Source organism: Sphaeramia orbicularis, chromosome 10 (genome assembly GCF_902148855.1).
Source record: "Sphaeramia orbicularis chromosome 10, fSphaOr1.1, whole genome shotgun sequence".
In the NCBI taxonomy this organism is placed as follows: domain Eukaryota; kingdom Metazoa; phylum Chordata; class Actinopteri; order Kurtiformes; family Apogonidae; genus Sphaeramia; species Sphaeramia orbicularis.
This window is the reverse complement of record NC_043966.1, coordinates 22,513,121-22,540,877: the sequence shown is the minus strand read 5'-3', so window position 1 is coordinate 22,540,877 and position 27,757 is coordinate 22,513,121. Positions and strand designations below refer to the sequence as shown.

The following is a 27,757-nucleotide window of genomic DNA, read 5'->3' as shown; positions in this document are numbered from 1 at the left end:
TATCTATCTATCTATCTATCTATCTATCTATCTATCTATCTATCTATCTATCTATCTATCTATCTATCTATCTATCTATCTATCTATCTATCTATCTATCTATCTATCTATCTATCTATCTATCCTTATTATTATTATTATTATTAGTAGTAGTAGTAGTAGTAGTAGTAGTTTGTTTTCAGGTTTCAGAGGTGGGAGGACACAGACTAAAACATGAGTCAAACAGCGCCATCTAGTGGATCTCATCCTTCTCCTGGAGGAATTTTCACTTTGAGTAAAGTCTGAACAGAGGAGCGTCTTTTCTTTTCTCCTCCGCGGCGCCTTTTCGGACTGACTGAAAAACATCTGGAATAAAACTTTTTATAAGTGTCGGACTCTGGGATCTTTTTCTACCTTGTTCTCTCTGCGTTCTGGATCTGAGCATGTTACTCAGCCACTTTGTTCCTGTGTTCATTTTATACTTTAAAGGTGAGTTAATGAGTCCAAATAATCAAAGTTAAGGAAGACTCATCGACATTTTCTACCTTATGTGTTATGTGTGTTACTGTTTCTTTGACTTAACTATAACTATGGCTCTCATAATGTCAGCAGATCACTTGAAAGTTTCCACCAAAATGTGCTCCAGCTATTATTTTAAGTATTATATTACTAGAGACAGCTCATCTTATTTCCATCTTCACATCCTGTGTTCTCAATAGTGAAAATCCTTCATCTGTGCTGTAATAACTCTCATATTAGATGCAGATGTGTTGGATTTTTGGAAGTGACTGGATGAATACAAATGGATCCCACTCCTTCCATTCCTCCAGTGGATTTTAGTTTTTTTAGTTAGTTTTCTGCAGCCCTTTAATAAGATTATTTTAATTCTTGTGGATTTTCCCACAAAATCACATTGTATTGGCATGGATGTTTTTTTTAATTCCCCTTTGCATTATGTTTTACTCTCAACTTGGATTTAGGACTTTTGGTGTATGTTTCCGTTGGCTTGCTGACACTTCCTGAAGGCAGGAGAGGGTTCACTCTGAACCAACATCTCTCAACACGCAAACTGGCCTCCATCCAGAGTAAAGGAAGACCAAATTCTGCAGATAAACTCTTCAGGTGCTTCTCTGCTTCTGTCCCGACCATTCTCTCAGATATGGGTTTAATTACAGCTCATCTTAAATCACAGCCGGTTAATTACTGAGTCGTCCTCTGGGCCAAGTGTGTTCAAGCCTCCATTTAATCCTGAAAGATAATGATGTGACTTGGGATCCACCCAGAAGCACCCAGCTCAGATGATGCAGAGAATGAGCGGATGAGGGTCATTATCTCACCTTTGTCATTAGCAGCAGATAAATGAAGCCTTTGAGATGTTAACAGTGGTGGAATGCAACTAAGGACATTCACACAAGTATTTTAACCCTTTCATGCATGAATTATGAGAACCTTAATCATGATTTTTCCCCCTTTTTTATTCCTCTTTAGGCATGAAAAAAAAAAAAAGCAATTGACAGCTTTTTATGAACCTATTTTTCATAGAGCTGCAAAAATGTCCACTCAAATGGGTACGATGCTTTTAATTTTTGAAGCAAAGAAACATGTATTTACTGATATACAGTGAAAACTATGAGATATAAACACTTTTAATGCTGCTAATCTGATGTTTTCTCATATTTAAACATACTGTAATACTAGTTATTACTCACTTCATGGAGATAATATATAAATAAAACATTTTGTTAAAGAAAAATGATAATTACAGTCTAATAACAATTGTATTACACCCAAACATGTTCTTGCAGATCAGGTTTATCAAGAACAGCAAAGTTACATATGCATGAGTGTCCACTGTGTTGGCTGATATGGAACTAAAACAACAAAACCCATGAATATACAAGAGAACAGCTGTAGAATAGCTGTCCACTGTAGTGACCACTATGCAGGGAAGGGTTAATTACACTTTATGCAGCTTTATACTTCAGCTCCACCATCTGAGAGGCTTTTTCTCTGCAGATTTAATCACACACATTCAGATTACAGTTTTTCTTCAGCATCCCATTTGTTTGTTGATGAACTAAAATACATAGTGTTTGTTTAGCTGGAAAATGCTCTGTCAAAACTGAAAATTGGCCTGTTTTCTAAGGAGAACGGTTAAGAAAATGTGTTAATTCTGACAGGGCAGACGATGTGGTTCTCATTAAGTCATCTTTTTTGTGAGCATCTTGACTCCATCTTCATCATAGCTCAATTATTGCTGTCCTAAAAGATTAATCTGCAGTGTTAGTTTGGCATTAGTCTCATGCTTCACATGCTTAGAAGTTGCAAACACACCTGGGATTTGACTGTTGTTTTAGGAGGGTGCTTTAATGTTGAGAGAAATGAGTCTCCTAGAAAGAGCCACGTCTCATCTCACTGCACCCTGCGGCGCATAGTCCACTGTTTGTTTGTGAATGCAGAATTGGCTGGTTTCATTGCACCGAGCACATGGAGGATGGATTTGCCAACATCAAATAAGTTCAGTGTGTTGAGCTGTGTCAATAGACCATAGGCCTGTTCGCTGAGAAAAGAAGCTCCTTCGTCCTCTGCTTCCTCAACACCAAACACTCAGGATATTTTCTTCCTTGTCAGCAGTGGATATACAGTAATAGTGGCTGGTCTGGTGATTCTCTAGTGGCCTTTTGCGTGTGGGTGTATTGTACATATGCATAGCTTTTAGGCATCTTGAAAGCAACATCATAACACTGAGCAACTAAATTATCCCTGTATCAGCGATGACAGAGAATATGGTTGCGCAAATATTCACCTGAAACCTTTTAAAACCATGCTGGCAAGGATATATTTTGCATTTTCATCATGTTGGGATCTCTCTGAATCATGCAAACAGCCTAGTTAAAAGTCCTGAAACTGAATGGCCTCATGAGAAGGTATTAAAAACACTCTAAGTCATGTATCTGTATTATAAAAACCTCTGTGTACATGCACATGTTTGTTTGTGTGTGTGTGTGTGTGTGTGTGTGTGTGTGCGTGTGTGTGTGTGTGTCTCGGGAATCACACAAAATCCAGAAAGAGCTGACTGCTGCAGTTTGGCATACTTACATATACTTGGCATACTTATGGTCAAGGAAGACAGTAGAAAAAATGACAAGTTGATAGAACCAACAATTTAGTGGATATTAGTTTTTCTGGAATACAATAGCCTTACAGTAATGTTGCTATGCCCAGAATGCTTTGGCAGTGACTGCTGGACAAATGTGGTACAGCATGCACGAATACAGAACAGCATAAAAACTACCACATCTAGAACCCATAGATCCCCATGGGTTAACACACTAGTTTTCTTTTAATCAGTGCATCCACGTTGAGTAAATATGTCTGCTCATTCAGAATTGGGTATGAAAAGTCATGCTATGAAGAAAGAAAGTCACTTGTTCCCTTAGTTTGGTGACAAAGAAGGAGCATACTGATAAGAAATGTTGGCACCAACTGAATAGAAAGGGGGTAGACCACTTAACATAGTAGTGATGGTTTTCAGTGATGTCACCAAAATAGGTTTTGGTATGACTAAAGGTGAGTTGAGAGATATTTAACTAATAATACAGCCTATGAGTAAGGGAACATGTAAATAATGCGGAGGTGATTTCTCACAGACTGCAAGGGAAGCCCGGCTTCCCCTAAAATTATGAAAATTAAATGGTTAAATATGTTCGGTTGTGTTGACATTTTATTGACTCCAAATGTGTTAGAACACGTTCATCCCAAAGATGACTTCGTTCAGAATCAGCTTTATCACAAATCAACGGACGCGATGTTGTTCACTTCTCATACATTCCCGTTGCGCTGTTTTCTCATTCGATCTCTGCTCAGTGCATTTGTCCGTAGACGCCCGGCGTCAATAGGCTTCAATGGGACTGAGTGGAACAATTTTTTTCATTGCCTCAAAACTGGACGGTAATTGGATAAATGCCACGATGTTGTCCTGCCCCCAGACGCCGGGCATCTCTGGGGGTGAATGGAGCTGTGGGCGGAGCTCAGCTGGGCTGGACGCCAGGTTTTCACGTGCTGATTGGAGGATCAGTCAAAAGGCTGAATCCTGTTTGATTGACAGCTAGTTTGAGATCTATTCCTTCACTGACACAGTTCAGTTTAATACCATCACACATTCTGCTGTGAAATCAAGAGAGAAACCGCTACGAAATTACTTGTTCATTTCTTGCACTGTAAATTAAACACACTCATTGTACTTCCTTGTTTCAATTTAACATAATTTCAGCGTTTTCTTGTTTACTTGGTACGATATGACCATTTTCTTAAAAAGGAACGGAGGGCCAAATTTATGTTTAAATAACTTGACTTTTTTTTTTTTTTTTTTTTGATGTAAGTCAACAATGAGCTTCCCCTGTCTGAAAGACGAGCAGCCGCCACTGAAATAATGTAACCTGGGTTTCAGGATTAAACAGTGGTTCTTCTTTCAGTGGGTCTCAGCTGAAGTCGTCAGTATTGTAGAAACTCCTCCTCTCCAGCCCACCGATAGCCATTTCTCACAGATGAGTATTTTCACTAGCTTCCTTTATGTCCACCAGGTCATTTGTGTTAATTTTTCAGAGTAATGTGAATATTTTTGGATCTTGGCCTGCTGTTTAGAGAAAATAAGCAATCTAAAGAAGTTGAAGGTTATATTACAGCCTGGAATCTGCTCCTGATTGTTCAAGCGATGTGGGTTAAAGCTTCCATCAGCATTTTCCTATAATGAGCCCAGTGTTCCAGTGAGTAACACTTCCCCAGTCTTGTCTTACAGAGAATTAGTCACAGAGGAAATAAACAAGCTAAGCTCATCACTCTTGTGTCGTGTACTGCAGCAGTGACAGACAATACACACATTACACTGGATCCTTAACAGCTGACATATATCATCACGCATATTGAGATTAAAACTATGTTGTTGTTTTTTTTTAAATTGCATTTTGGATAAAACTGAGTGTGTGGAATGCCTAGGGCCTAGGCAGTGACACACACTGCATCTGACTTTACATGCACAGTAGAGGATGTAGTGAAGATGAATCACACTATAAATAGCACAGTTTAGCTAGCACATAGTTTCAGATCCACTGAGTGTTCCTGTTTAGAGGAGGAAGATGTACTCAGATCTTAGAATTAGGAAAAGTTAGTGATATTATAGTGGAGAAATAATAAAAATGTCACCTCATCTAGAAGAAAGAAAGTATTAAAATAGATTTTAAAGTATTATAGGAAAAGTACTCACTATGCAGAGTATCTCCTTTCAGAGTGTTCTTGTTCTACTTATGACATGGAAAGTGATGAATCAGAAGTCTAGTCTCCAAATGGATAATGAAAACATGCTGTTAGTCATAATGAGTGGGGAATGTACTGTCATGTACTGGCTCTGTCTTAAACACATTAACATCAATCTAAGTTCTTTAGTCAAAACATCACCCATCTGTCTTTCCTTTTCAAGATTTCCATGTTTTCTGATGCTGCAGTTTTAAAGCCTGAGGGGTTTCCGTTCACTGATCGCAAAGCCAGGTGTCTATGGACTGGAATGTTATTGAGCCTGTGTTAAAATAAAACCTGACAGGAAGCTGTGGAAATAAGATTTTGTACAGAACCATTTGTAGGTCAGCGTTTGTCTGCATGAGATACAGATTATAGGCTGTGCATTGTTCAGAACTTCATTGTGAATCACTTTATCAAGTTGAAAACCACATTTTCTAGAAGAATGTTGGAGATTTGACTTGTGACCGAAGGGTTGGCGGTTTGATTTCCTAGACTGGCAGAGAACTTGGTGGCTGATGTGCCATTGAGCATGGCACTCAACCCCCTATTTGCTCCCCATGGCACCCCACTGCTCCTAGTGTGTAGTGTGTTCCTGCATGTTCAGCTAAATGTGGAGGGTCTGTTATGGTGTGTGTTTCCAGTCCACATGTACAATTTACTGACAAATAAAGATTCTTAATTTTTTATTCTAATTCTGCCTTTTCTGGTCACATATGAAGTGTAAGAGATTTGTTGGTTGCTGTTGGCACATGTCAGACTGTCTTTCTGTCATTTCAGCTGCCTCTGGGACCACAGTGTACGACACCTACAATGACTTTGTGGAGGAAGACTACACTCCACAACTAGACTACAAACGTGTGTATGAAACAATATTTATGCATGTGCATCTCTATAGTTCTACAAGTGTTTTTTTTACTTAAAGGTCCATGAAATCAAATACTAATGTGTGGATTTCTGTTTGAAAGCAGACCCTTACTGGTGTCATTCTCCGGGTCTGACCAATGGCGAGGTGACCTGTCGCTCCCCTCATGGCGGTCACCAACAGACCACTCTGGGAACCCGCTGTGAGATGACATGTGACCGTGGGTACAGACTGATCGGGAGGAGGTCCATTCAGTGCCTGCCCAACCGCCGCTGGTCTGGGACAGCTTTCTGCCGCAGTACGTAGACACTTGTAGTTTCAATAAATCCAACTCTTCTACATAACAAGTGGTTCCAGGCACAACAAACCCCGCCCCTCGCATGTATTGTAGCTTATTTTGGCATCGATCCAGCTGATGTCATCATGTCTATGCCTGTGCTGATGTCAGCATATCAAATACCTCTATATATGTGCCAAGTTTGAAGTAAATTGAAACAAAATTGATGTTTTTATAGACATGTGAAATTTCGCCCATTATAAGTAAATGGGGGGAAGAAAAGAAAATTCATAAAAATTTTAACTCCGACCTACTTTTCCCAAAATGTAATTGCATTTATTCTGGGTCACTGGCAATCTATAAACCCAGTTTGGTATGAATTCAACCAGTAGTTTTTCTGCTAAAACGTTAACAAACAAAGAAACAAACACACAGAACCAAATACCCTTTGCCTCTTCGGGGGGCGGGGTAATAAAATGTATTTACATGTTGTGATGCTTTTTCAGAGATGCGCTGCCATGTGCTGCCCCTCATTCCATACGGCAGATACACCTGCACCCAGGGCTTCATGGTGGACTCCAGATGTGAGTTCACCTGTGTCCCTGGATATCGCATCGACGGGGAACATTCACGTACCTGTATGCACGGGGGGTCATGGAGTGGAGCTCAGCCAGTATGTGCAGGTACTGCATATAGTGAGATCAAAATAAAAATACTGATGAATTTTCAATGATCCCAAGGGTGAAATTAACTTTTTTCATCAGCTCAAAACAGAGAGAAAGTTTAGAAAACATGTGGTGCAGGCACAACACACCCCGCCCCTCTCACGTATTGTAGCTTATTTTGGCATCGATCCACCTGATGACATCATGTCTATGTGTGTGCTGATGTCAGCATATCAATTGCCTCTATATATGTACCAAGTCTGAAGCAAATTAAAACAAAATTAATGTTTTTATGGACATTTTAAATTTCTCCCATTGTAAGTAAATGGGAGAAGAAAAAAGATTTTAAAAATTCATAAAAAATTTTAACTTTGACCTACGTTTTCCACAATGTAACCACATGTAATCTGTGTCACTGGAAATCTATGAACTCAATTTTGTATGAATTCACCTAATAGTTTTGTTGCTACAGACGTGAAATTTCACCCATTATAAGTAAACCAGCGCATCCCATGGGTTCTAGAAGCAGCAGAGTTGATAAAATGGAGAAGTGAGCTAAGCTTACTGGTGTAATACACAGAGATTAGGAAAGAATGTAACGGCCCTTATTTTGTTTTGTTTGAAATGAAAAGTAACAGAAAAGAATGCATTCATAGTGATATTATATATTTCTTTGTAGAGCTGCAAGCGATTAATCAACTAGGTGCTTGAAGTCAAGGCAAAAAGTCCCAATTCAATCAGCTGACTCAAATTGATTAAAGGGAGATATTCTATTGCAGTTTTCCTGAAATGAAGCTTCTTTGTGCGTCACAATAAACGTCCGTGTGAAACACAACAGTGGAACCAATGTTTAACAGCCGAGAAATGAAGGAAACAAAGCTTTGATTCAGGAAAATTGTGGTTGAATGAATTTTTTGGATCACTTTGAGTCGATTAATCGGTTGCAGCTCTATTTCTTTGAAAGGGCTTTACAGTGATGTTACTGTATGACATCATCACATTAACATTACTTGTTGACTTGACAAAGTTTACTGGTGTAACACACAGATCAGACTAAATTTAGTGTTGTAACATACAGATTAGGAAGAAATATAATGGTCCTCATTTTGTTTTGTATTGACATGGATGTGGACCATAGACTTTTACACAGGACTAAAGGTGACGGTTTATTGTGACTCACTCCATTTTGTGATCCAAACTCCAGTCCAATTGGAGTCTGCAGCAGGGGAGTAAAGATGGGTGGTGGTGGTGGTGGGGGTCTAGAGGGGGACATTAACAGGCCAGGCACTGGTGGAGTGGCCACAGTAAGAACCAGACCCACCAGGCTCTGTTCCACCGAGGTCAAAACTGGATGTTTCAGCAAAATAGTGAAACACATCCAGGACATGTTGAAACTGTCAACAATTTAGTTTTTTTTTTTCTTGTCTACAATAAACAAAACAAACAAAAATGTGCATTTGTTTATGTCTGTCTGATGCAACCACACCTTTTTAAACACAAAAAAAAAAAAAAATCTGCAAATGTTTCATGATAATATTTGAGATTGTGTAGTATTTTAAGGGTGTCCTACAACTTCAGCCTAATATTCACTCTGTGTTTCCTTCTAGTTTCCATTAGTCTGTCATGAGATCATCCACTATGTGTCCAGTTTCACACAAACAAGCAGATTTCCTGTGGCTCTGTTCTTTGCTCTGTTGTTTTCTTGTTATAGTTATATTACTGTGAAAATAATACATTTCCTTTGTGTAATATCTGTAGACACTGATCCTCCAAAGATCAAATGCCCTCCATCCAGGCTGAAGGTCGCAGAACCTGGAAAACTGTCTGCCACAGTCAACTGGGAGCGCCCTGTTGCCACGGATACTGCTGATAAATCACTTGAGTATGTCACTCCTTTCCTTTTCTTTCTCTTCCTGTTTGCATTTAACATGGAAAGTAGACATTTGACCTTCTTCTCTGTCTCTCCACAGGGTGATATTAGTGGGTCCGGAGTCAGGCAGTGAGTTTAAAGAGGGAGTGCACGTCATCCGATACAAAGTGTACGATCAAGCCCGAAACAGAGCGGCCTGCAAGTTCATCATCCGTGTTGAGGGTAAACTAATCACACAGATGAGACTCTTTTACTGTCACTTCAATTAAACTGAATTCATTATGATTTCTGCCCTGTTCTCCTTTCAGTGAGAAGATGTCCTGAGCTGCCTCCACCTCTGCACGGCTACGTCACCTGCTCATCCGATGGGAATAACTACGGTGCAACGTGCGACTACCACTGTGATGGAGGATTCGAGCGGAGAGGCACGTCCAGTAGAGTTTGTCAGTTCAACAGGGGCTGGGATGGAGATCCTGCACAGTGTGACGGTGAGTATGGAACTGCTGCAGCAAGTAATGTTCACACTGGAGGTAACAGTGGCCCAGATCTGACTTTTTGTCCATATGGAATCCATATCTGATATTTTTATGATAGTCTGAACAGTATAAGTCAATTTTTTTTTTCAAATCTGATTCAGGCTACTTTCATACAGTCGCGGAAAAAAATTATTAGACCATCAATAGTCACCAAAAACAATGGGTCTGCAATCAAGTACCAACTCCAGTGTGTATCATGTGACTAAAATTGACAGAAAAGAAAACATGGAATGCCTAAAAGCACTGTTTTTGGCAGTACAATGCCATAGCTATTGATGAAAGAACTGAAGTGATTTTGGTTATTATCAGGAAAACATGGAAAATGGCTAGATAGCAGCACTGAAATTACCATATTTTCCGGACTAGAGAGCGCACCTGAGTATAAGCCGCACCCACCAAATTTTAAAAGAAAAAAATATTTGTACATATATAGGCTGCACCTGACTAAGCCGCAGGTGTCCACGTTGTAACATGGGATATTTACACAGAAAGATGGTAAACAGAAAGATTATTTAAATATTTATTTCCATACCTTAACTGCTTTTTTCCAAACAGTGCCTGTAACACAGCGGTAAAACGGCAGCAACACGGCTGTTAAAAAACCCAGAAAAGTCACTGATTGCTATCTTCATCTTCCTTCTGTGCATTGAAACCAGTGAAGTCGTCTTCTTCAGTGTTCAGAGTTGAACATCCTCAGAAAGGCTCCATCACACACCTTTTCAGTCTGTCTTCCGTTGTCGCTCTCAATGGCACTTCCATGCTGTAGCTCTATTTCCTTCTTGGACAGACACATTGATTTTTTTTAACTTAAAAGCTGCATCATATGCATTTTTTTCGTGTGTTTTCCATGATGAAGATTTCTGCAAAATGATTGTTAAAAGTTAAGCTTAAAACTTCTCCTCTTCACATCACCTCTTCCACCTGTCTGTCTCACTTTTGTGATTCCTGCTAGAGCGCCCCCTGTAGGCCCGTAGCCCGTAAAAATCTATACTTGAGCCGCATCGTTGCATAAGCCGCAGGGTTCAAAGCGTGGAAAAAAGTAGAGGTTTATAGTCTGGAAAATACGGTAATCTCTTATGAGCTATTTTTGTTGTTATCATTATATTTGTCGTAACAAATGTATCTTTAGTTGTACCAGGCATTAAAATCAACAAGAAATTGAAGAGAACAAGGGGTGTTCTAATAATGTTTTCCCCGACTGTATGTGGGCCTAAATCGGATACACAAATTTACGATGTTATTTCAGTCTGAACAGTTGTGTTGCATTTTATCTGACTTTTACATCACTGAAATGCAACAGATGTCTTTATTCTGCACTTGAAGAGATGGGACCCAGCAAGATCTGTTTTTACTTCCATAAACACGTTGTGCAACATGTGACATCATGTCTTCTTCTGTCCATGTGGGTCACTGCAGGACTGTAGACTATTCACAAGTCTAATGGCCATCACATCTGAATTATGTCAACAACTGTGCAAAAAAACTCAGATTTTAGCCAAAAATTAGAATAGAGCATTAATATCCCCAGTGTGAGCACAGTGTAACAGTCAATAGCGGAATGTAACCAAGTACTAAAGCGTTTAAGTTGAGCACAATTCTGAGCTCCTTGTACTTAACTTGAATACTTAGTTTTTTTTAGCAGATTACTTCTACTTCAGTCTGTACTCTGCCAAAATATACGCAACTTTTTCAGTTGCACATTATTGAATTGGCATTCTCCTTCACCTTCTGTTATCTTTGTGTGAGAAAATCCCACTCACAACAAACTCGCAGCTGCAATTACACTCTAAACATGGCAAGTTTTGACAAAGACACCCCTCATTTTACATGCATTTTTCTTTTCTGGAATTACATTAGCACTGCTGATATTATTTGGCAAACCCTGCTGCATCCTCCAGAGACATTTGTGATTTGTTTAAAGAACCAGTCAAATAACCCATAGACCTTTGACCCCTATTCCAGAACTATAATCAAGGTTGTCACATGTATCTCCAGAGCTGGCACAGTGTTAACAAGGTGTGGAGATAAGTCTGGCCATGTGCGACCACTTTTATTCAACTACTACTAATACTGTATGATTTATTCCACTTCTTTACTCCACAATTTCTCATATCCCCTTCCTGTCAACATCCACATATCACTTGAATGTGTGCAATAAACTGAATGATTAAGTGTTCCTTTATGGATTGAGAAGGTTTAATGTGTAATATTTAGTGGTGAAGCTGCAAATTACATCCTCTTGAATAATAAAGTATATGTCACAGGTGTCAAACATGCGGCCCGGGGGCCAAATCCGGCCCACCAAAGGGTCCAGTCCAGCCCTTGGGATGAATTTGTGAAATGCAAAAATTATACTGATAATAACAATCCTTTTAGTTCAGGTTCCACATTCAGAACAATTCAATCTCAAGTGGACAGGACCAGTAAAATACTATCATAATAACATATAAATAATGACAACTCCAAATTTTTCTCTTTGTAAATGTAAATATTTTCATGTGTTTACACAAAAACAAAGTATAATTTTGCAAAAAATGTGAATAACCTGAACAAATGTGAACAACCTGAAATGTCTTAAGAGAAGTAAGTACAATTTTTACCAATATTCTGCCTGTTACTCAATGTTTTGTGTGTTTGTAGATCCACTGTGATCTGTAAGTTATTATGTACATGTGTAAATGATAAACTGAGGCAGAATACTGTTAAAATTACACTTATTTTTTCAGTTTGTTCATGTTATTCACATCTTCTGAAAGGATAGTTTGTAGATGTAAACCTTTTCATAACATAAATGTACTTTTTTCTCTCTAAAACAGAGAAATGTTTGGAGTTAACATTATTTATATATTATTATATTATTATTTTACTGGTTCGGCCCGCTTCAGATCAAATTAAGCTGAGTGTGGCCCCTGAACTAAGATGAGTTTGACACCCCTGGTATATGTCATTATGTCTGCACAGAAGAGTTTAAGACATGTTAAGTGCAAAGATGAGCTCAGCCGTGTTCAGGGTGGTTTGGCTGGAAGACGGCGACACGGCGGTGCAGTGGTTAGCACTCGTGCCTCACAGCAAGAAGGTCCTGGGTTCGATTCCAACACCAGTCGACGGGGGGTGGGACCTTTCTGTGTGGAGTTTGCATGTTCTCCCCATGTCTGCGTGGGTTCTCTCCGGGTACTCCGACTTCTTCCCACCATCCAAAGACATGCACTAATAGGTTAATTGGTTAATCTAAATTGCCCATAGGTGTGAATGTGAGAGTGACTGTCTCTATATGTCAGCCCTGCGATGAACTGGCAAAATGTCCAGGGTGTACCCCGCCTTCACCCATAAGTAGCTGGGATAGGCTCCAAGCGACCCCCGTGACCCTAGTGAGGATAAAGCGGGTTCAGAAAATGAATGAATGAAGTACAAAGACTGATCACACTAAATATTGGATACTTCAGTATCTTGCTGCAGTAACTGAGAAATGCATAGGTAGATTAAAATATTCTACTCTTGCTTAAACAACAAACCTACCTGTGGCCAAAGGCTTTTGCACAGTAGTGCATTTCCTGTTTTTTCCACATACACTATATTGCTACAGGGATTAAGAGATGCACATGTATCATCAAAATCTCAATAAAACAACAAACCTGATGGCAAACTAAGAATTTTGCACAGGACTATATGACATTTTTACAGTACAGTGATACTACAAGTACATGAGTTTATAGACTTTGATGCATTGCTGTAGACCCTCGTTTTCTTCAATTTCTTGTTCATTTTAATGCCTGGTACAACTAAGGGTACATTTGTTTGGGCAAATATAAAGACAACAACAAAAATAGCTCATAAGAGTTTAATTTCAGAGCTGATATCGAGACATTTTCCATGGTTTTCTTGATAATAACCAAAATCACTTCAGTTCTTACATCAATAGTTATGGCATTGTACTGACAAAAACAGTGCTTTTAGGCATTCCATGTTTTCTTTTGTTTTAGTCACATGATTCACACAGGAGTTAGAACTTGATTACCATTGTTTTTGATGACTTTTGATGGTTTGATAATTTTTTCCGCAACTGTATATAAATGTAGTAAGTGAATAAGATAAGACTTATTTATTTCACTTTGGGGAAATTTTAGTTAACAGCAGCAACATACAACAAGCAAGTGCAAAGAAAAAGACAGGTATAAAAACCACAAACAAGTGAAGAATTAAGATACAAAGAAAAAAATAAGAAATTTAGTATTTATATAAATAAATTAAATACAACATGGTTGCACATGTACATGGTGTGATATGGGGGGTGAGTCACTGGGAACTGTTATATGAACGTATGTATATAGCATGTATGTACTGTTATATACAGATGTATCATGTCCTTGTCACGTTGTGTGTCTGCAGCTATGGAGTTTAAATCAGATGTAAAGACCACATCTGCGTTCCTGGATCAGTTTTATGAAAAGAGGAGACTGCTCATCGTATCTGCACCGAACATATCCGACTCTGACTACCAGATGCAGAACATCATGATACAAGTGAGGAAACTCCAAACTTCAAATAAAAGTCATGTATCTGAGAAGTGTAAAATTCTGTCTTGTCTTTGTTTTTGTCAGAAAGCAGACTGTGGATTAGACCTTCGACATGTGACGGTGATTGAGCTCCTGGGTTCCCCTCCTCGTGAGACAGGTCGCATCAAAGAAAGTCTACTGAACTCTGAAGTCATTGAAGGCTTGAGGTAAGAGTGGGTTGTATCATTACACAGTTATTCCAGAGAACATGTGGTTAAACTGCAGGCAGTTCTGAATGGACTCATGTAACTCAGTCTCATTAAACTGTTCCCTCTCACTTCACTCTAATGTCAGGAGCCTCCTCATAAAAAAGGAGCCTCTGTTAGGTTGACTTTAAAAGGAAAAAATGCACCCTAAACATTAACACCACTAAAAATAGAAGGCTGTTATTCCAGTGCAGTGCTAATGTGGCATTTAACATGCATAATCACCTAAAATAAAATAAGCTGCAATCACTGAGGTTCTTTTAAGTCCACTGTTACACAGCACAGTTCACATATTTACACGTACAGTATATAGGGCAAAGAAGAGGCACAGATATACACTTTTTCCACACTCTGTGCAATCTGAGTAGGGGGAAATCGCTCACTTTTTCCAGTCTGGAAAATTGCAGCATGTTCAGACAGACTCAATTGGTAGTAAAAGTGCATCATGGGAATTGTAGGACAACAGAGTGACTGAAGTAGATGTACGTTAAATGAAGGAAATGGATAAAAATATAGAATTAAGGATTATCCTGTAAAAAGAAAAAAAGTAGGAGCTTTGCAATATAATCCACAAAAAAGAAAATGACTTTAGACAAATCTGCATTTTTAGTTTAATTCTAAATTTAGCATCCATTACTCATTCAGCTCGTTTAATGACATTTGCATTTTGAGTCACTTGATGCTCAAGCCAAGCACATTTCATAGCAAGGACTTTACAAAGCATAAAAATGATGGCAATTAAACATAACATAGCAAATTATTGGATCAGATTAAAAGAATATAATAAAAAATAAAATATGTAAAAACTAAAGTAGTAAGTTGTAATGCAGTTATATTGAGGTCTTTAATTTTGTTGTAAAAGAATCAACATTTGTAGGATAACTTTTAATTCTTCTTTGTATCCAAATGCCACAGTTTTGTTTCCTTAACTGAAGGAATGGTTGAACAGACTTAAAGCAGCGTTTCCCAAACGTCTTTTTGTGTTGACCCACATTTTAAAAATAACAAAATAACAAATCATTTTGACCCACTTCACAACCAATGTGAAGTATAAATAATGTCCAGAGTGAATATGTGCAGAAGTTAAAAACCTCTGATCATTTTTAGTGCAATTTTTGTATCATATTATCTTTAAAATATAAACTAGCCATTTTGAAGAGATATGACTGGTTAATTATTACAGCTTCTATTTTAGGTATGTACTGAAAGCTGTTTATGCATTTTGTATATGGACTATCTTATACACAATAAGCACATGCAATACTATCAAAAACATGCTTTTTTGGTTCCTCTGGTAGCCTTTGCTCCAAGTCATTTCTTGTCCCTCTACGCAGTTTCTAATAATAAAATAAAATGATACTTCTTGTTAGGGTTAGTTAGGTTAGAAGGTATGATTTTAAATGCATTTTTTCAAATTTTCCAGACAGTAAGTGTATTTATACAAAATATCAGTATCGGATCGGTATTGCCGATACCAGCCTGAATTTGACTCACTATCGGATCAGAGAGAAAATCTGTGATAACGAACATCACTAGTGGACTGTTTCCTCACTGTTTGTATTATGTTTTTGCAGACAGATCTTCAGAATCTCCAGGTATTACTTCAGCATGGTGCTGCTCGACAAGCTCGGAATGGATCGAGAGCGCTTCATTACCCCCATAGCATCGGATGAGCTGTTCTCCTACATCGACAGCTTCATGCTGGATGAAGAGGAACGAGAGCGACTGGAGCTCCACAGGGACTTCTGTGAATAATGTAGTTAAGCTCTCTGGTTTCCATAGTGATAAACTCATCAGTAACAAAGACGAGAGAGGACAAACAAGTGCTAAGCAAATCCAGAGGAGCATTAGGATGAAAAAAGCACTTCTTCGTGTTAAAATGTCATCACTACATAACACTGAAGTGTAGCACTGTTTCCTCTGTTAAGTCATCAACTGAACAAAAACAGCAGACACCCGTGAATAATGCAGACAAATACTGTACATAGTATGAACTATAAATACAGAAAACTGAGGAAAAACACAATGTATAGTATATTATTTTTGTCAACAATTTACTTTTTATAAACCTACCAAAAACTAATAAAATAGAATAGTGGTAATAAAAGCTAAGAATTATTGTTTCAGAGGGCTGTTATGGAACATGTGGCTGTAACAGTTCAGATGATAAAGCAGGATTTGGTTTAATTCAGATTTTATTGGGTGAACAGAATATTCAAGGCAACCTTGAGGTAAACATAGCTCTGATCACTTTCCAATGATGAATAAAAGTTAAACCTCCACACACACATACATATAAATGCAAATAAGCAAATTTAAAACATAAAACAATTAATGTTTTCTGTGCAGTTTTATATAAATATTTGTACACATTTGTGTCATCGGAAATGTAATAGCATAGATTAAAATGACTAGAATTTCTTTCAGATGCAATACCAGACATTTCATGGAAGTTAATAATGGATTACTGCCCCATCCAAGCACATTTCAGCTGTACACAAATACGAAGGAAGTGTTGAAATACTATGACACCATTTCTATATTAAGTGCTGTGCATGATCTGAATTGTAATAAATACATAATATAATTTTAGAAACACATTTTAGACTGTGTCATTGCTCTAATATAATTCCTACCTGAAATAAAATTTAGTGTTAAGATGCTTTGGCACATATGTAAAAGTAACATCAGCCTGCAGTGAGGGGAGGTGGGGTTAAAGATGAATCCCAAAGGGGAGTGGGGTGGGTGGGCATTTGGCATTCAGCAGGTCGTCTATGTGATAAACTTATAAAATGGAATTGATCTCAAACCCTCAGTCTCATATTGGTCTCATACAGCTTGGTTTCAGTGTCTGCCTCTACTCAAAGGTCTGAACATGACTGATGACACCCCTACCCTGACTTTTCCTCCAAATCCACCCATGTAAACCTAACCATCTTGAGTGTGTATTCTATAGTGGGTGTGTCCTGAAGCTACTGTGAGTCTGCAGCTTGTCCTACAGCTGGAAGGCTGTTGACTCGGATGTCCTTACTTGCCCTTGTCCTTCCCCATAGTGGAGCGCAGTGGAAGAGTGCCCTCTGCCCATGAGTCAGGGTACTGCATCATTTTCTGCCACAGACTGACCTCCTCCCCAACAGAGTCCATCTCCACTTCCTCCTTCCCTATTTTCACACAACCTGGTGGGTGAAGATAATAGAGTCTGTCATTAATAGCAAAGCTGAAATACTTACACTTGTTTAACTTTTACACTGTGGAAAAACATGAAAATGTTAAAGCCATTAAAGCAAGATTCGGTTAAATTAATTAAATTTCCACACGTTAGAGCCAAGTAATATTGACAAAAACTATTTCAGCTCATTACTTAAGAGTAGCAGTTTTCTAAAGCACCACATTGTTACACAGTAATTGGGTTTGCTGCAATAGTTGACAGGCAGCACTGTTTGCATTAGTCTGGTTTTGTTTTCTTCCTGTGTGATCAATACTAATTTTTCCCACAAGAGATTAGAGTCCCACAAGATGAGTTAATGCAATTTAATCTTAAAATGTAAAATTCAGATTAGTGGAGTTTTAACTTTTGAAAGACCAACACAAACCTTATTTACGGTAATTTAAAAAACTACACAAAAATCATTATTCTTTGACAGTAAAACCAATTAACCAGTAAAGAACAGACCAGCTGCTACTTCATATTCTTTAAAAAGTGAGTTTCACAAGCCCTTTTGTGTAACAAATACCTGTGAATTCTTCCAGACTATATCTCAAATACAAGCCATGACAAATATTATATTATACATGTTGTTTTCTTGTACCTTTTCCAGAGCTAAGGCGTACTCCTCCAAGGAATTCATTGCTTGACATGGCCTCTCTGTCCCACACAGTGAGCTCCAGACACATCCCCTTTAACTGATCCAGGGACAGGTCCTTGTACACAAATATGTGGTCATAGTGAGGGTTCAGATTTTTCTTCACAACTGGAGTTTTTCTCTTGGTGGACTTTACCTTTGATGGGAACAAATACCTGCAAAGTCACAAACGCAGAATGAGGACAGAAAATACAGAGGCTCCTAGAGGAAAGAAAAGAGTGACCATTTATGACTGACCCTTTCACAAAGCTGTCTGATGTGCCTCCTACTTTCATGGCCATCAAATTCTTTGCTTCTTTAACAAGGACATGCAGCTCTCCCCCTTCATCACTTGCTGCCTTCTTGCCTGGGGAGGAAAAGACAAAAGCAATCATAATGTGGAGGCACAAATACCTAGAGAAATATTTTCACGTCTTTTGTTATAGTCTTACCTTTGGTTTTGTCAGATAATGGCTTCTGAGGTGTGATATACTTCAATGAAATCACCAAGTCTCCTTTATACTGAGCAAAAGCTGAAGATGGCACAGAAGAGGGCGCCTGTTCAAGAGAAATATAATATACATGGGCACAGAGAGAAGCCATGACAGTAAGTAATACACACTAGGTATGATTCCTTAAAAATATTTGATATATTTTGATTAGATTAATTAAAAAATGTTTGTGGAAACATCAAAATTTGAAAATCAACTTTGAAGAAATCCTTTCAAGCTCACTTGAGGGGAGCCCTTTTCCAAGAAAATTTTGGTTTAGTTAATATTTTTCCCATTTGATTGACCATCTGACTGGCTATGGCATTTTCCCATAATGCTCTACCTCTCTGTTTATAACAGTCATGTGAAATGTAACCTATGTAACTCTGCTCTTGTGACAATGATGTAGCCTTGTTTATTCACTGGGAACCAGTACATGGAAACAATTTTTTGATGACTTATCAAAAGTTTGTTGAGATTTAACTGAAACATGGTGGGTACTTAAACTTCACTACTAACAATTGAAGAATGAAATAGACCAAAAACAATTCCTCCTCCCAAACATTACTTCCATTAGGATCTCTGATTTACCTTTGACATGAGAGACACCCGCTCCTCCTGAGGAGAGTCCAGGTCTCTGCAGTCCAGAGCGATCTCTACTTCACCCAGGAAAGTGTTGCGGCTAAGGCGACCGTGATGCCACACTGATATCAGAATGGATCGGGTGAAGAGCTGAGAGTGATTGATGGAGTACTAGTGAAAGATGAAGAGGAGAAAACATAAAACATCAAAGGGCTGCACAGAGGTCTTATGAGTTGCATACTGAAGTGCTGAGGGAGCTGTAAATAAAACAGATTCTAGATAAAACAGAAATTAATTGGATTTTATTCGAATTTGCATTCCTTTATATAAAATCTTCAAACTCAGCTCAAGTGTAGAATGCTAATATGGCACAATGTGATTCATTCAGCTATTTTATTCTCCATGGCTTGATCTGTCATTGTATTTAAATGGACTGTATGCTAGAAGCTGGGGCCTGAATCAATATTTGACCACAGCTATTCTAATCCACAATGTCAACATCGATCTTAAAGGTCTCTGTGGGTGTGGTCAATATTTGCAGCAGGCATGGCGCAAGGTCACTAATCAGGGAGTGTCATTAAGTCAACACTTGTCAACAACTGCAGACATGCCACTTATAAACCATCACCTTCAGTGTTTCGTTGTAGACAGGGTTCACTGTGTTACTCTTGACGGTGGTTTTCCTTTTGCTCTGGCGCGATTTGTCAGGTAGAAGATAACATTTGACATAACTATAAAAGAAAGAGAGAGAGATATTGTTTTTCTTGTGTAATAGTACAAATTTTGCTGCATGTCTTTTTCTGCTTTTCCTGACTATGTGCTGTGAAAAATATCCGTTGACATTCAATTTCCTGTGAAGCTCAAGTAATCACCTCTGGGATGTGATTATCAACACTGTGTAAACACAGTAACCTCTTATCTTCACTGATCAAAGATGTGTTAACATCATGAGGGGTGTGTGCATCAGAAAAATGTGCGAGTTTAAGAGTCTCAACCAAGCTGTGCCTTCATTATCTAAGACTGAAAGTTGAAGGCCAAAGCTCCAACTATTTTAAAAGAAACAAGTTTTTATATTTACGGGTTTGAACTCTGCCGGGAGGCATTGCCGTAGGCCAGCCCATGGCACTCCTTAATGAAGACCAGGAGGCTCTTGGAGTTTTCGTCATAGCTCACAGAGAAGATAATGTCTCCACTCGCCTCCACAGTGTCATAATCTCCTGCCTCACTGTAAATGCTCATCATGCTGCCCATTGTGCTCTGAGGAAACATACATACACCTGACCTGAACAAACTGTCAGCTACAGTTCTTACTTAAGATCATGTCACAATTTAAAAAAACAAAAAACAGACAAACATGGCAACAAAGAAACCATAAATCATATGTACTTTAAAAGAAGTTAAAACAGAGACTATGAGTCAAGACAAAGAAACAAAAAGTCAATAACTAAATCCTATGTGACAGTATGAAAGGTATCAAGTAACTTGTCTTTGCTTCACTGACGCTTCAGTAACTACAGAAACATTTAGTGCAGACACACTGACTTCACACTTCCTAACTTGCTGGAGGATATCCTGAGGTTATAGATGCTCAGTGAGATTATTGAACATCAGTTCTGCACTGAAAGGCCAAATGAGCTACACTTCAAAGAGCCTTTAGTGGACTAATGTGAGCTGTAAAAATATGTCAATACTTTTTACCTTCGTGCTGTGCAGACTAGAGGAGCTTGAAGCCATTGTCCTTTTATGAAAGCTAACCAAGCTGTCAATATCTTCCTCCTCCTCCTCTTCTTCCTGTGGCATAAGAAAAAACACTTGGGAAGCTCATCATATAAAACCACGCAATAAAATCCCTGACCTCAAGTTCTCCTTAATAATGATGTTATTTGAAAAATAAATGACACAGATCTGGGTTATCAAAAGTGGATGTTTGTGTAATGACAAAGGAAAGGTGGTTACAGTTTGATAGCTCCAAAAGCCTTTAAAGGGCAACTGAGGCTTGAACATTGCTAGAAAACATTCTGCTCCTACTACAACTACTTTATGACTGCTGTTTTTTGGACTTAAAGAAGGTCTTCACCTAATGGAATGAGGATGTTGAAAAATATTAGAAAGAAAACAAAATGGTAGCAGGATGAGTACAGCCAGGATTTACACTAATATTGCCCCCAGGTAAGGAGAAAATGTGGTTCTACAGAGACGGACAATTCCTAATTCCATCTAAAAAGAAAACTTCTTAAAACATTAGACACAGTAGGCATGACTTCGCAGTTAGTGTTCTTAAACTACATACCTGAGTATCAAGGCCTGGAACAGACTTGCTTCTTTTGCCCAATGAGGTGGATGATGTATCCCTCTCATCTTCACGGAGGTCCAACGTTGATGCACATTCTGTTACGGACACACAGACCAGGACAAAACATGAAGCACACTTCTCCACTGACTGCAAAAAATGAGTGCAGTTGACAACAAATACTAACCAGAGGACTTTGGGGCTCGTCTAACACTCTTCTTGAACAGTCTGTCTACATCCAATTCTGGGCTTGGATTGACCTCTTTCACTTCCTGGACCTTTAGTGATAGAAACAGACAGTTACACTCAGAAAATGAATGATGGTAGGACTTTTGGAGGCACAAACCATCTTACCGTGTTAGCCTCCGAGTCAGCTTTGACTGGGAGAGTCAAATTGGAAACACTGGATCCTGCTGGACTGGACCGAGGTGGTCGATTCACTTTCCTAGAACACAAAATTAACTGACACTAATTTCAGCTACAGCTTTTTGTATTCAAATTCTTAAAATATTATTACTCTTCCCATCCCCATTACTCTGAGGCTACTATTTGGATGTTTCTGCAGGCCTTTTAAATCATTTCTAAGCTCTATTTTAACAGCATGGTTGTTTGGACTTTTTAGATTAATAGGTGAGAATACCTTGGTGGTTCAGGAGTCGCACGACCAGACTCAGTTTCAGTTTTACTGCTACTTATGCTGGCAATTTCTGCAGACTCTGTGTCGCTGGGTGTTGGCTTTGAAGAAACGTCGTCCTTTGATTCTACCGATTCCCTTGAAGCAATAGATCCTGAATTCTCTCTTGAAGGACTGTGAGAGAAAAAGACAAAATACTTAAGTATGTTTAGAAAAAAACTTGCACCAACATTGCTAAGAATATATGAGAGATAGATGATGCACCCTTTATTAACTGTCAGGTTTTTCTGTCTGGATTGAGGAGCAGCAGCATCTGGATTTAACTCTGTATTTCTTAGTAGCACTTCTGCTGTCGTCTCACGCTTCTTTGCTATTACACAAAAAAAAAGATATTATGTTACTGCCTTTTTAAAATATTTCTCCTCTCTTTCTCTTGTGACAACATTCCATTGGCCATGGGCATTTTAGGCAGAGGCTGAGAGATGTTTACATTCCTAGTTAAAAAGTTGATACCCACTTCCTCTTCCTGTACTCACATGGCGGAGGCCTCTTTTTGAGTGAGCTTCTCACTAGGTCATGTCCAGGATTAGCACAGAAGCGGTTTACCCTTTGGTTGTAGAACCAGTCACCTGTTCTTTTCTTTATGTCTCTGAAATTCAATAGAAATATGTTGTGAACAAGCCTAAAACTTAAATCTATAGTAGGAATATTAGAAGTTATGGATAATAAGCCATCAAGCTGTGTCATTAAAATAAAGTGAACTCAATTTATTACAATGAACAATATTTTTCTATACACTTGCACTCTTTGTAGCAGTTAATTGCTAACGAAAATCTCTTATAAATATACACATACGGCTATTCTAACATAACCAAATTATCAGGTGGCAAATTGAATTCAGTTTTATCAGAACAGCTCATGATACTATAACAAATAAAAATTAAAAATAGTAACAAGTCATACACTATAGATTTCAAAAATGTTGAAATGTTTTCCTCACGATGCATTAAAATGGCTAGAAACGCAATTACTCAAGTTATTGAGGGGTATGTAAAATGTAGTTTCTTACGACTCTTTGGCGCACACACTGCATAACCAGGACCCTTTGGATAAGACCGTTCTGCAGTTGCGGCACACGTAGTGACTGCACATCTTACACTGATTGGAGAACACAGTCAGTGAACTGAGAGGCTCCAGGCATCGACCACAAACACGCTGACTGTATTTTCCACTGCCACGTTTGGCTCCTTTCCTCTTCACATCCAGCAGCTCTGTCTTCAGCTTCCTGAGACAAAATAAGTTACATAAGTGCATAAACCTGATGCAGTTAGACTTGGTTTCACATAAATATACAGGATGCAAATGGCAAGTATCCGCAGGAGTCATAAAATTACATTTAATTACAGTCATACAATTGTTTTAATAATGTCTAGGGATTATAGGACAATTATGCTTTAAATCATACATCCTAGGTTAATATTTATCAGGTTTATGCACTGCTAAAAAAAAGCCTAAAACTATAGTTGCAAACCTCTTTCAACAATGTTCAAAATCATACTTTCAGAAAACTAAAAATGCAATATAATCACTCGACATGACATTGAAATACTATGTAGTGAAATACCACACACTGCAACACATAAAACTCTATATGTAGATAAGATGTAGGACTTGTTTGTTGTCCACTACACAGCCTCCAGTGTAAATATGCTTTTGGCACCAAGCAGCTAGGGCAGGGTTTTGTTTAAAATGCCAATTCCAACAAGATATCAAGTTTCAGCGTTGATATCACAATAACGCTAACTTCCCTTAATTTAAACCCTTTGATTGAACAAATAATATATTTGGGTTGGTTTGTAGAGTTTCAAAGTCCACCAGCAGTAGCAACAAGGGTGTATTCAAAAAACAACAAAACAAATAACTGCAATGACATTTGACAACAAACTTATAATTTCAACAAATTGTACACAGCAGAAAATAACTAAAGAACAAATGGTAAATTATTTTAAAGTACAGGCTCATTAACAATACAGGACAAGGAGAGGTTCTCATGATGAATCAGTTGGTGTTTATCTTCTGGTGCAGGGTTTTCCTTCATACAGTGTTAAAAGGTGCTTCCTCTGTCAAATTTTGTGCCAAATCCAACTCTAGACAAAACTGATGGGTTCTCGTAGAGAATACTATTTCTAAAAAGTGCTGCACTTACTGGATTTCTGTCATTTATATCAAAAATTACAGTAATGTGGTTCACATGTAAGGTTTTCACAACTACAAGCATTATTTTCCTGGAGTAGAAAGGATGTTTTTAATTTTCTTGCTCCATGGCAGTGACTTTTTTTTTTTTTTTTAAATTCAGGGTCTCCAAACATTGCTGACATGTGTCTAACCTGTACACAGATGTGGAGATAATCATTAGATATAACATAGGATAACAGATAATCAGTAAATGTGTGACAACTTCAATTTGGATCTTCTGAATCCACTTAACTGAAGAAGTGTTTGTTGAAGTAACTGTAAAACTAGTCATTTTCATCATTGTTAGAGCTGCTAAAACACAATGTTTGTAAGAAGCTGGAGCCACATCAAACCACAGTATCCACAACAATCATGATAGTCCAATGACTTGTGCTTCATTTTGAACCAGGAAAAACCTTCCGTAAGTGACAGTACTTCTCACCGCACTCGCTGCTCCTCCGCCAGCCTCAGCTCCTCGTCTCGTCGCAGCACCTCCAGGATCAGCTCCCGCTCAGAGTCGGACAGGAAGCCCAGGTTGATTGTGTTAGCGGCCTGGGGCATTGTTGCCTTTAAATCAGAGGCCTCAGCACAGCTTAACTGGTTAAAAGCAACAGCTGTCACATTGGAAATTAATCTAGGAGGTAAAGCAGAAGATCAGGAAGTGACTGAAAGATGTAATCTCTACACTTATTAGTAAAAGAAAACATTTCTCAGTATCAGTTATTAGGCAGCTTGTCTTTTTTTTATTACAACTTCTAAAGAAAAATAAAGAGGGCTCTGCTGTTGAAAAAAATGGGACTTGATGTGATTAAGATACAAACAGGTAGACATGGTAGAAATACTAATCAAATGACTGGTAAGTGACCTTTACTTCTGTCAGCTTCAATGCAGCAACACCTGATAACTACTGTGGTTGATGTGCTTCATTAAAAAGAAAACAGAAAATAAACATCTCGTCTCATTATATTATTTAGATCTAACTGCAGATATTTAATAATATATAGTTCTGGAGAGTGCAAATATTGCCTCCTGTTTTTGTAAAACCATTTAGTCCATCAGTCACAAATGACTGACCATGGAATCTAGATAACTTCAAAGCCAGTGACTGACCATTAGGCATATTTTCCATTTCATCTGGTGAAAGGAATTAGCCAACCAGCTTTTCTACTGATGAAAACTGACTAAAGGGAACCAGGATAGTGAAGGATTTATCCCACAGAAAGCCCTTGCCTGGGTGAAAGGTTGTTTTGAGCAGACCAAGCAAAAACAACATAAGCTTGACTCTCATGTGAGGTTCCCACCCTCTAAGGACACAGAGAGCCGGGTGGAGTTCACCAGCTCTGCCATGTATTCCACCTCCAACTTTAAGCTTCTCATCTGTCATGTTCCCATCTCAGACTTTATGCTCCATTTGACCTGCTTCAAAGGAATAAACTAAGTGAGGGGAAAATGATTCTCTTTTGTGGTTAATTTGTGGAAAACCTGCAATCCGACACTGTATGCAAAAGTCTTTCTTTTCCTCATTGTCTGAATGCCAGGGCCAACCCAGTCCAGTGTAGTTTAATACCTGCAGGGCAACATGTGTGATATAACTAAACATTCAAGGAAATGGCGCATGCGTCTGTACCAGATGACACTGATACTGCAGAGGCTGTCATGATTATTTACACATTCTTTGTTAATATCCTCCTGAGACCAATGAAAGAATAAGTTTCTGCTTTTTTGTGTTAAATAATAGTTTGAGATGAAAACATGCCACAGCAGCCTTCTGTTCCACTCATATTATGAATTTATTTTTAAAAACATCCTGTCAGTGTGCGTCTCTGTATGTGGTTATTTTTTGGTAAAACTGTGAAACTCTTATCTCCTACAGAACTTAAACATATCTCTGAGTTTTAGGAGGATATTAAAGCTAATGACATTAACTAGTAAACTCTAGTTTTCATATTGCATTTTTAACTTGTAACAGATTCTAAATTGTGTGTAAATTAGGATAAAATTTAAAGATTTAACAGAGTAATTTGATGAAACTGGATTAATTTAGGTAAATTATAATACCAACGCAGTCTAACGGTCAAACGTTAACGTAACTTACGTAAAGCCAAAGTAACGCCAAGTTAGCACTGACGTTACTCATTTCGTTCGAAAAGAAAAATATCTAGCCTAATTTACTCTTATCTCGGTAAGTAATGCCGACTTTTCCAAATAATAAGCTGACTAAAATCAGGTGTCATTAAGACTAAAGTAGTAAAAATTCAAGAAGAATTTGCGCACCTGTTAATAGTCGGTGTCTCCCCCACCGTGGTTCAAGTCACTACGGGCTCCGACTGATTCCTGACAAAAACACAACAAACCACGTTATTAAATTAGCGCTCTCAATAGCACCGCCTTTAACATAATTATATCTTAAAAAGCAGCTCCAAAGCCGGATGTATGTACCTTCCTTTGTGACAAAAACCATTCCCTCCTCGTCTTTCTCGTTCTTCTTGCCTCCTGTCTCCAAAACTGTTGACTTTGTGCCGGAGGAGTCCCAAGTACCGGAAGATAAGGAAAGTTTGCAGCAGACAGGCACCAGCGCCTCTCCACATTTTCCATGACAGGTGCATTTCCTTTGCTCTATTTACCACAAAGCACAAGGGCTGGATAAGGAAAACCTGCACCGCTGAATACACTTTTTTTTCCTGCTGCTTTTTTTGCGCATTAAAAGTAAAGTTGCATTTTTCTGCGAGAGCGAGGAAAAGCCAGAACAACGGGAAGTGCATGGGTGTTATTTGTTGACTTATATACATAACATAATGCAATATCTCAACTAGTAAAACCAGACATTTATGTTCCTGCGACTATGGTGTTTATCCAGTTTCCTGCTATGTGTAAAATACTCTCAATGCACCAATAATTCATTTAAATTGGAGAAAGTGACACTAAGACTACATATCAGACCTATAAAACACTAAACCAACAGACAATCCCACTGAGGAATAACCCTCTGGTATTTAGGTAGTTACAGGTGTCTTTTTTATAGTATGCCTGCTCAATAAAATAAGAATTTACACTTATTGCTGATTTTTTTTTTTTTTTTTTTTTGCATGACCAACTAAAGCAGCTATATTATCATTAATGTCTACATCAGAACCTTTACTTTTCCACTGATAGTATCACAATGAACCATTATCAAAACAAAAGTCACATTTACAACAAATGTCTGGTATTTATGAAGTTATACTGCAGGAGTCTTTTCATGATGCTTCCGCTAAATCTAACCTTAATAAGGTAATAGTTTGTGCTTATTTCTGCTAAATTTTTGCATCACCAACTGAGGCAGCTTATATTTATCATTAAGTCTACATCCTAACATTTACCATCCTGTACTGTCAGTATCACAATGAACCATCTTCTTAACAAGGAGTCTTTCACTGTGCTTCTCTAAATCTAATCTTAAT

General features: G+C 38.2%; 2 protein-coding genes across 2 annotated transcripts; one reads left to right on the top strand and one right to left on the bottom strand.

Annotated features, from left to right (window-relative positions):
* The first annotated feature begins 285 nt into the window (after positions 1-285).
* On the top strand, positions 286-16,843 carry srpx2 (sushi-repeat containing protein X-linked 2). Its single transcript, XM_030146113.1, has 10 exons — positions 286-468; positions 6,052-6,129; positions 6,243-6,434; positions 6,920-7,096; positions 8,837-8,960; positions 9,049-9,170; positions 9,257-9,436; positions 13,871-14,004; positions 14,083-14,204; positions 15,818-16,843. The coding sequence occupies exons 1-10, from the start codon at positions 423-425 to the stop codon at positions 15,996-15,998; spliced, it is 1,356 nt and encodes a 451-aa protein (XP_030001973.1). The 5' UTR covers positions 286-422; the 3' UTR covers positions 15,999-16,843.
* On the bottom strand, positions 16,421-26,867 carry sytl4 (synaptotagmin-like 4). Its single transcript, XM_030146112.1, has 18 exons — positions 26,757-26,867; positions 26,592-26,651; positions 24,760-24,951; positions 23,152-23,367; positions 22,619-22,731; positions 22,347-22,452; positions 22,089-22,256; positions 21,803-21,893; positions 21,636-21,726; positions 21,449-21,546; positions 20,857-20,949; positions 20,237-20,415; positions 19,787-19,889; positions 19,168-19,329; positions 18,538-18,643; positions 18,344-18,452; positions 18,053-18,261; positions 16,421-17,419 (listed from the first exon to the last, which is right to left on the bottom strand). Exons 3-18 carry the CDS (start codon positions 24,876-24,878, stop codon positions 17,271-17,273), a joined length of 2,112 nt encoding a protein of 703 aa, XP_030001972.1. The 5' UTR covers positions 24,879-24,951; positions 26,592-26,651; positions 26,757-26,867; the 3' UTR covers positions 16,421-17,270.
* Between the last annotated feature and the right edge of the window lie 890 nt (positions 26,868-27,757).